Below are 10,573 nucleotides of genomic sequence, written 5' to 3'. Positions count from 1 at the left end.
CATTGTTCATTCTTTCAAGCAGACATATTTATATGCATACATTTAATATAGATTAAAGCTGTTAAAGTTATTGATTCAAGAGCATGAAGTGATTTTCTCTTTTACTTTTGTTGTTTGTTTAACATTAATGACGAACATTTTTAATTTCTCATTAATTTTTCTTGTGTCTGCTATAAGTGTTTAGCAATGCGCCTCAAAACTGCGTGTCTAATGATGATCTTGCTTAATCAACCATCGATAAGTTTGATCAATTACATGATGAATTAATCGTTAGCATCCCTAGCTAAAGGTGTGCGACCGCGGTGTAGTTTGTTTATAGCCTACGTTTATCTGTTTACTTCTGTCCACTGAATTTAGGCTTCAACATTTATAAAAGCTGTGTGCATATGTGAAGATTATCATGATGAACAAAATATGTAAGAATCTTTTTTTTGTTGCAATAATCCAAAAGCCTGTCGAAAAACCCAATCAGGATTTTGTCAAGGGAACCAAGATGATGCTAAACTGTGTTGGCCTGCAGAAACACACCATCACTGCAGATATTAATTATGACAATCAGGATCTTTGAACAAGTAGATTCCACCGGTTATGTTTACATGCTCAACTTTTGTTTCAATCGGACTGAATTCATTCTGATTGATGAATCTGTAGTGTTTACATGAGCGCAACACGTGATGTGCGCGTTTATACGTCACAAGATTCAAATCTGAATGTTTTTTTGACGTGCGCACACTGCACGATTCACGTATACACAGTTTCCTGATGTTTGTGCATAATAACTATTCTCCTACATTGCTGCTTTAATTGTTTTAAAGGGGTGGTTGATTATGATTTCACTTTTCTAGCTGTAGTTAGTGTGTAATGTTGCTGTTTGATCATAAACAACATCTGCAAAGTTACAACGCTCAAAGTTCAGAGCAAAGGGAGATATTTGCTTTTAAAGAAATCGCTTTTTAAGGGCTACAACAAACGGCTGGTAGGAACTACACGACATTCCTCCCGGGTTAGTGACATCACAAACCCTAAAATTTACATAAACCCCGCCCCCTGAACGATTTATAGATTATCATCAAGACAGAATATGCTAATCAATGACTAGAAGAGAACTACCGGTACACATAAGCAACATAAATTTATCAACTAACCATTCAGAAATGTTGTCACTTCTTGAGTCTCTTCATCTTTGTCTGACTCCGGTTTACTTTGAACATAAAAGGCTAAAAGTTGTAGAAATTTTCAGCAAGCTCTTGTAGCTCCGCCCCCTGTGTCGAGAGCTGAAGCTCATTTGCATTTAAAGGGCCAGACACAAAACGGTGTGTGTTTTTGCTCACCCTCAAAAAGTGCCAACTTTAACATGCTATATAAAAATATCTGTGGGGTATTTTGAGATAAAACTTCACACACACACTCTGGGGACATCAGAGACTTATTGTACATCTTGTGAAAAGGGCATTCTCTCGATAGGATTAGAAAAGGAATAAACCCCCCACTTTCAATCGGCTCGATTAAGGCGTTTACATGAAGGCTTTTCAGGCCGATTGAGCCGTCAATACGGATTATTTGGTTGCATGTAAAAGTTGCCAATGTGGTCGGGACTACCTAGCCGTACACACAACAGCGACATGAATGAAATGACTGACAACATGTCCTGTTGTTCGTCACAGTCAGACTGGTTAGGACATGACTTTCACAATATGTTTAGGTTAAAGTTCATACCAATCTCATGTCTAAGCATGCCCTCCAGCCAGTGTTGGCGTGCTCCTGACAAGTTAATCGTTAGTGTCGGTCGACAACTCTGCACCATCATTACCGCCTGGGACAGAAGCTCGTCGGAGAGACTCACAACCACCTGTGGACACAATCTGACATTACTATTCCTTTGTTATCTGGCAGGACGCTAATACACAAGCACTTATTCTCAAATGATGTCCACACACCTCACCGACACAGCCCTCCTTCTGTAGGTACTTGCGTGTGGCGGCCCATACTTGACTCTTCGGTAGCAAGTTTCCCCCTGTGACCTCTTCGAAGTTTTCATAGGTCTCATACTTCCTCAACACACACTCCATAATCCCAATCGCCTAGAAAAAGACATGAGGTAAGACAAATGGCAATAGTTTAAAGACTTAACCAGCATTATGGCTGCCTTACAAAACCTAGCAAGCTGCCAACGTAAGCAACATTTTAAGAAGAAACGTATTCTGGGAAAAATGTTGAACAGTAAGCTGTTAATTTACCGACTATTTTCACCACTAAACTACTGTATTATTTATGTATTATGGTGTTGTACTGTTGCAGGCAATGCATTGTGGGCTAGTCTAGTGCATTTGAAGCAATATGAAAGCATATGTAAAATAACGCGATCACCAAAATTAAACCGCATATAAATCAAAACTGCCTAATATTACTGAATGAAATGTCGACCCAGGACGAGGTACGAGGTAACTTTTTTCATGAAACTTGCATTCAAATGTTGATATAAAAGGAATACATGAAGCTAGAATAAAAAGCTTGTTTAAAAGCAGAGGATCTATTATTTCTTCTGATATATCCATGTTCAGATATTCAAACCACAGATTATTCTGGGGGCCATGAAACTTTTGTGGAAATTATCAAAAATGCTGGAGCTGGCGGGGAAAGAGTTCATTTCCAACCTATTTTGGGGTTCCCTTTTTGACCCAGGGCTGTGTAGCCAAAACGACCCAAATTGCTTTATGTTTAATCAAATAAATTTTGTGTGTGTATTGTAAATTGATATAATTCCATTGGCCACTGTCCGACCAGTTGTGTAGTGAATCTAGTGATGTATGAAACTCATGTGACCAACTTGAGCGAAATCTGGGAACATTTTCATCTTCACGCAAAACTCCCAAACACACATGGGGCACAATTGTAACGGTCTGAGTATCAAACGCGAAACGCAAGTAACTTTGTGGACGGATCCCGGCGCTGTTGCTATTATACCGGCGGGATAAACGACTCTTGCGTCCGACGCAAATCTAAAATGTGTTGGTCTGAAGTCGCTTCATTACTCATAGGTGTGGTTTGGGCGTAACGTGAAATAAACCAATCAGAGCGTCATCTCACATTCCCTTTAAGAGCCGGCGCGCTTGTTCCATGGCGGGTTTGCCAGCGCACGCCAGGAGCGGTTCACAGCCGAGGAGACCGACGTTCTCGTCAGGGCCGTAAAACACAGAGAAGTGACATTGTATGAGGATGATGGGAGAAACCACACAAATTAGCTTCGGTTAAACAGGCGTATAATAATTTGGGTAAATGTGTAAGCTAGATTTATGCCTATTTTTTTCACATCTTCACGGACACAACAATGATTTCCCTCGTGTGTTAATATGTTTCCTTGTAATAATGTATGATTTGCAGAAATGAAAACTGCTGCGTCTGTTTAGATTAGAGAATCAAAATGTGTGCGCGTTGTTCACACGCTACATAATGGCCAAGCACGCGCCCTTAAAATAGCATCTGACTAACGCGCGGCGCCACTGTCTTTAGACTCGGTTTTTCCTGGTCAGTGGCGGAATTGATTTCTAAAACTGCAAAATAGCAGCAGCGACCTTTTGTGCCGGAACACGCTCCTCTTTTCACTGAACCGCCCCCGCGAGCGCAAGTTCATTCACTAATTTACCGACGTGCGTCTGTGGAGGGAAATGTCCGCTGTGCGCGGGTGTAAAATAGGAATGATACATGCGTCGGTGTACTAAGTCAATTGCGCTGGGTGCAAGATAGGGCCCTTGGATTCCTTTTGAAATGAATGGTGCATTAGAAGGCAATTGCTTACGGAGGCAGTTGACAGTAAGGCGGCTCACTCGTTTTTTTTGACAGATATCAATTAGTGTTATTTAGACATGAAATATATACCTGGGACAGAAAGAGACCAGAGCCCTCTCTGTACTTCTCCAAAACACTGATGGGCTCTGGAGGGGCATATTCAAACTGAGGCTCATACTGATAGTCAGACTGAAAAAAGGTCTGACGCTCCTGGTCCAGGTTTGTGGGACGGAGAGCCACAAGGAGGCACGGCCCACGAGGTGTTGAAGGCGAAGGAAGGGGTCCCATACCCCTGGCGATATGTGGCAAAGAGGTCGCAGGTCTCATTTGACCCCTGCCAGAACGCGAAGGCATCGTGGAGCTCACTGTGCATGTGCTCTCACTCCGTCGAAGCCAGTTTCCCGGCCCTAAACTAAGACTTGTCAGGCTTCGCGTGGGTGGAGAAGGGCCACCACTTCGCCACGGTGGCTGAATCACCTTCCTCACTGGCTGCGTTGCTCTAATTCGCTGTGGTTTTATTTCCAGACTAAGAGGCCTTCGACACGGTGGCTGTTTGGAAGGTTCCCCAGTTTCTCCTTTATTTCCACCGTCCGTCTTCTGGAGCCTTCGCTGAACCTGGGAGCCGCCGTCCCAAGAGGTACAAGGCTGCGCGTGTGGCCCATTGTGGGTCGATTTGTCTCTTTGGGTGATGCTGCCGGTCCTGGCTCGGACTGGTTTGGGTTTCTCCGCGCTGGGCTCTGGTTCTAACATCTCTGAGGCATTATTTGCGAGCCCTCCTCCTCCATTAGCCTGCTCCATGCAGTTCTCACCCAGATCCAGCACCATCGCTACATCCACGCCTCCGTCCAGCAATGCTGCACACCTGAAGAAGAAAACATACCTCCATTTTCTGATTTAACAGCATCAAGGCTGGAATATAAAAAACGCTGGGTTGTTTCAACCCATGTTTGGGTCAAATTTGGACAAACCCAACCCCTGGGTTTAAACATGTAAAGCAATTGTCCATGTTTGGGTCAAATATGGACAAACCCAACCATTGGGTTTAAAAATGTAAAACAATTGTCCATGTTTGGGTCAAAACATGAGTTGAAACAACCCAGCATCTCACTCAATGTCTGCACTCTAAAAAAAATGCTGGGTTGTTTTAACCCATGTTTGGGTCAAATATGGACAAACCCAACCACTTGGTTTAAAATGTAAAGCAATTGTCCATGTTTGGGTCAAATTTGGACAAACCCAACCACTTGGTTTAAAAATGTAAAGCAATTGTCCATGTTTGGGTCAAATTTGGACAAACACAACCATTGGGTTTAAAAATGTAAAGCAATTGTCCATGTTTGGGTCAAATATGGATAAACCCAACCATTGGGTTTAAAAATGTAAAGCAATGTCCATATTTGGGTCAAATATGGACAAACCCAACCACTGGGTTTAAAAATGTAAAGCAATTGTCCATATTTGACCCAAGCATGAGTTGAAACAACCCAGCATTTTTTAGAGTGCAGACATTGAGCGGGACAAGCTCCACCCCCAATATACACAACTGCCAAATTTTCTATATATTGTTACAATTATGATCACAACTTTAATGAGATCACTAGCAGATTTAACACAGAAATTATCATAAAATGACCAGAATGAAGAGAAAAACATTCCTCCACTTTCTGATTCAACAGTTTCAAGGCTGCAATCTAAACAATGCTGGGTTTGTTAACCCATGTTTGGGTCAAATTTGTACAAACCTAACCATTGGGTTTAAAAATTGTCCATATTTGACCCAAACATGAGTTGAAACAATCCAGCATCTCACTCAAGGTCTGCTCTCTAAACAAAATGCTGGGTTGTTGGGTCAAATATGGACAAACCCAACCACTGGGTTTAAAGAAATTGTCCAATTGTCCATATTTGACCCAAACATGAGTTAAAACAACCCAGCATTTTTTAGAGAGCAGACACTGAGCGGGTCAAGCCCCACCCTCAATATATCAACAACTGCCAAATTTGCTATTTATTGTAATCATTATGATCACACCTTTAATGAGTTCATTAGCCCCTTTCACACAGCAATTACCAGAATGACCGGTGGATACACAAAAATGCCATTCACACAAGCAACGGCATTCAGGCCTTTTATCGTTAAGAGTAGGGCTGGATATCGAGAGTTACTTTTTAGGCACCGACCAAATTGCCTCGATACCATCGAGTATCAAAAAATGTCTTGTAGTTCGATACCTAAGGGTTTAATTTCATCAGCGTCAGTGAGCTAATGAGCATGCAGCATGATTGGCTGTGACGAGGCATCAAGGAAAAACACTAGTTTACGCCGGTTACGCCCAGAGACGTGGCTCACGTGAGGCTGTAGTGTGTAACCCCCATAGGTGGAAAAGATCAAAAGTGTGGCTACATTTCACCAGACTCGATCCAATATTTGCGACAAGATAATTGCTGCCAAGAGCGTCTAATCTGATGAGCACTTGGACGCAGGGTCCGAAATTAACTTTTTGGCTCACCTGTCACAGGGACTGGTAGATGAAAAAATCCACCAGCCAAGCATATTTTTTACCGGCCAAAATAATAAACAGCCTTTTTGTATCACATATACATTCATTTCAGTACATTTAATTGAGATATGGTATTTTTAATGAATAAGAGTAACGTTACATAGAAGTCAAAACAGAGCAACAAATAGTAAGACATGGAAGATGTGAGCATGGAACTAGTGCTCATAACAGTACATTTGACAAATGAGTTGTTTCTGTTTTTATCTTTAGCATACCGGCGACACAGAACAACTCATCGCGACAGCGTCAGAATCATATTGTAGCCAGCCTCTTGAAACTCTGTCAAAACTTTCTTTTTTTATGTAATTCGTCCCCCTTTTCGTCTGTAGGTTTTCGTTTAAAAGGTTGGCTCACTCCTGGTAAATGTTGCCACATAACAGCTAATAAGTGCGTTTTAGCTAGCTGCAGACCGGTGACTTCTCAGTTTTCACAAGCACTTGTCTGTCGTTGCTATTCAATCATGAACAGAGCCGTGCCGTTTCTATAATGAGCGCGCTTGCCGCATTTGAAATAACGCATTTGCATGCACAAAAAACGCACTGTGAATGTGAACGGCCCGTTATGGCAACGTGACATTAGCCTAATCGAAAATATTTCCATATGAGGCTCTTTCATCCTTTCTTGTTAACAAGTGGATTCAGAGCCACATCATGCAGCGCGGCCGGTCGCGTCTCAGTGTTTTTAAGTGTGTAAGTGAATGTCGTGATATTACTGATCATAGAAAGATTTTGCAGCGGCGCTGAAAATCCAGCGGCGCAGATTAATACACTGTAGGGGAAACACTGATTATTACATTACTATTTTGGTATGAACATTCACCCGCCAGTGTGGCGGATAGCCTTTTGAGATTTACTCGCCAAACGGAAAATCTACCCACATTTGGCGCTTGGCGGGTGTTAATTTCGGACCTTGGTTGCACGGAATAAACGTAAGAGCAGAAAGTTGCTCCGTCCTCGACTGCAGGAAGAACTGGAGCGCGTCAAATGAACCGAAACTCGGCGTATTGGACACTTGCCTCACAGACATGAGAAACAGGGCTAGAGAAAGCTTGACATGTCTACTTTTAAACGAACTGATTATGTAATCCCAATGAAAGGTCTCTATAGGCGCGCACATGTTCACTACACTGCGGACATCGTCAACTTCATCTTTGCAGCCAACACTGACTCAGAAAACACTAGTTTATTAATAAACAGTTAAAATGTCTACATGCTATTTTTCCCCGACACATTGATGATCATTAGGCTACTTTTGCCATTGATTTGCGGCAAGCTTAATGTGTACACTAGGGCTGGGCGATAAAACGATAATTATCGCAATATAATTTTTCTCGATAAAACGATATCAACGATACAGTCAGAAGCTTTTCCGTCTACACATTCCCATCATTCACCACGGATTTACTGTAACGTTAGCATAGTAATATTAACTGCACCATGAAATGTGGGATATACATATTGAATTGTATTATATTATTAATGTAGACAATGTATTAAAGTTAAATTTTGCCATGATAGTGCGGTGCTATAGGCGATGCCCGGTTTATCTGTGGTTATCATGATCTAAATGCATGATGCTGGATGACCAATTGTTCATTTGAATAAAACTCAAACAGTCATAATATTACATTTTACCAAATAAAAATTAGCAAATGCAGAAACTAAGAAATTATTTTTTCTATTAAGATATTATTTTATTAAGGAAAAATGACAAATGTTTGAATGTTCCCCTGTTTGGCGAGTGTTTGTCATTGACAATAAAGAGCCACAATTAACGCTCTGGTTTCTTTTTGCTCCTAACTTTCACTTAGGAGCAAAAATCTGCCTTTAAACTTGAAAGAAATAAAGATTTGACATTTATCGTGATAATTATCAATATCGACTGATATAAAAAAAATGATCGTGATAATTTCTTTTGGCCATATCACCCAGCCCTAGTGTACACTTGAGCGCAATGTTTATATTCAGCCCCCCAGTGGCCTTTATGAGTCTATGAGTCTGTAATATAAGTCAACACACTGAAAAAATAAAACCAAATGTTTTTTTTAATGTAACGTAATCTTGTTAAAACCGGATTTTGGCGCCAAAAATTGTAAAAATCCTCTGAAGATATCACTGAACATTTATTTCAAACATAGCAAAAGTACATTTCTTACTTTCTTTTTCATCTGTTTTTTGTGTTTATTTAAACCTTATATCTGTTATTTAACAGTTCGTTAATGCTGATCTAACCAGCAGAAGACACTCGCCGGGGCATGTTGTCACACTGCGTTACTATGAGCCCCTATTAGAAATATGCTATTCTATTCTATACTTTTATGAATTCTATTGAGAAACCGTGAGGAAAAAGGTGCATAAAGACTGAGAGTTCAGAAATTATTAAATATTATTATGTTTTGAACTATGTTGTACAGCTGTGTTTTGCGGTGTGTTTGTTGTCAAACTTAAAACTGACTATTTTTAATGATTAAAAATGCCATTATTTTATATGAAAAAGTTAATAATTGTATTTTATTGAGAAAATATTTTAGTTTGTCTTGTATATTTTTTTATTAGATTTGTCAGATGATCATGTGTTACAATTAACCCACCTATGGGGCATGTTGTCACAGTTCACTTCCACTCTTTCAGGGGAAATCAAGGAAAAAAGTATACGCTGTATTGATCAAAACCACATAATTTTGTGTGAAATTAATGTGGGGGGAAATAAATACTCTGAACCCTAAGGGAATTACACAAACTAAGAAAGTCCAAAAGTGTTCGGATGTGCCCGGCTTGCCTCTACATGATGTTAGCTCCTCGTGATTTGCATTAACTGTACATTTCTGGACATTACTTGGTCACATCTGATAACAAATTACTCTGAATTGTAATGTAAAAACATGCATTTTCTGTTAAGCCGCATTGAAGCGATATGTATTGTGAAAAGTGCTATACAAATAAATCTGAATTGAACTGAATATTTAATATTCTTTGATTATGGTCTATTTATTTTTAGGGTTACAAAAAAACGTTAAAAGTGTATTTTTAGGCTGTTCTGCCTCATCGGTCTAACAGATTGAGATTGAGACAATCAAAGTATACTTTGATTTCAGCCACACATCTTAATTAAACCATTAAAAGTACAACCCAATACAATACAATCTGTTTACTATTTTTCATAGTGTTGTTGGTGACATCTGACCTGTATTAAAACGAATTGAATTAATAATAGCATCATAATAACTAATTGTAATAATAGTGCAATAACTAATAATACTTGTTAACGTTGTATTGTATTGTCCCTGTTATTTAACTCATAAATAATGACAAATGCTTAGAAACTTCAGAAATCTGATCACCATATGCAAACAGTATTTGGCTGAGTTTTATATAATTTTACACGCAATTTTTATTTTTTTTTATTTTTATAATGGGAACTTTATGCATTTTTAAATTCTGAAAGATTTTCTTTACATTTATTCTGATGTGCATTTAATCCATTAGCACTGTTTCCATTATCATGGGAAATTATCTGAGAAATACTGTGTTGTAAAGGGTCTCGTTTAGAGCATGATGGGAATAATAATAATAATAATAATAAAAGTAACCTTAGACATTCCTGTTTCTGGCTCATTTTAAAATGAATGAATCGAAGGCTAAAGCTTAAAGAAAACATTGCCCGTGCATGACATCCACATCTCTGACAATAACACAGTCGATTCACAGCGAATAAGACATTTTTTATAAACAAATAAGTATATAAGTATATGACACATACCGCGCAGCGCTTCTTTACAGGCAAATAAATAAAGTTCAGTTCATGTTGGACTTCCACCCATAATACCAGCGCTTCAACTTCAGTTCAGATATGGAGGAATAACGGTACGCCGGGAATACTGGGAGTTTGGGATGGGATGGCTGGGATTGCGTTGCAGCAAATGACGCGCTGGCGCACCTCAATGACGTCTTCGCGTCGCGTCGCGGTCAGTGTGCGTGACGTCAGCGCGTAGGGGAGACTCGATCTGTCACCACACCGGGGCACTAAAGATTGTTTTATTTGATTTGATTAATAACATTATTATATTACTGTAAAAAAAAATACGTTCAAAAATGTATTCAAACACTTCTCAAATGCCAAAATGCAATAAAACTGTGTGATTTGTTTGTGTTTTATAATCTGTTGTAGATTTTTATTTTATTATTATTATTTAATTGTATGTATTATGTTTATTTTATAATGGATTC

The 10,573-nt window shown here is 39.5% G+C and overlaps 1 protein-coding gene across 1 annotated transcript in view; it reads right to left on the bottom strand.

The window, feature by feature from the left end:
* kiaa0895l overlaps positions 1-10,289 on the bottom strand; it is a 14,088-nt gene extending 3,799 nt beyond the window's left edge. The window contains exons 1-4 of the mRNA XM_079586789.1: positions 10,107-10,289; positions 3,877-4,648; positions 1,938-2,081; positions 1,717-1,849 (exon numbers count right to left, since the gene is read on the bottom strand). Coding sequence (XP_079442915.1) covers positions 1,717-1,849; positions 1,938-2,081; positions 3,877-4,611 — 1,012 coding nt within the window. The 5' untranslated portion in view covers positions 4,612-4,648; positions 10,107-10,289. The remainder of the gene's footprint in view (positions 1-1,716; positions 1,850-1,937; positions 2,082-3,876; positions 4,649-10,106) is intronic.
* Between the last annotated feature and the right edge of the window lie 284 nt (positions 10,290-10,573).

This window comes from Phoxinus phoxinus (genome assembly GCF_949152265.1).
Source record: "Phoxinus phoxinus genome assembly, chromosome: 2".
NCBI lineage: Eukaryota > Metazoa > Chordata > Actinopteri > Cypriniformes > Leuciscidae > Phoxinus > Phoxinus phoxinus.
The sequence above is the reverse complement of the archived record's forward strand: the minus strand, read 5'-3'. Positions and strand labels throughout refer to the sequence as shown.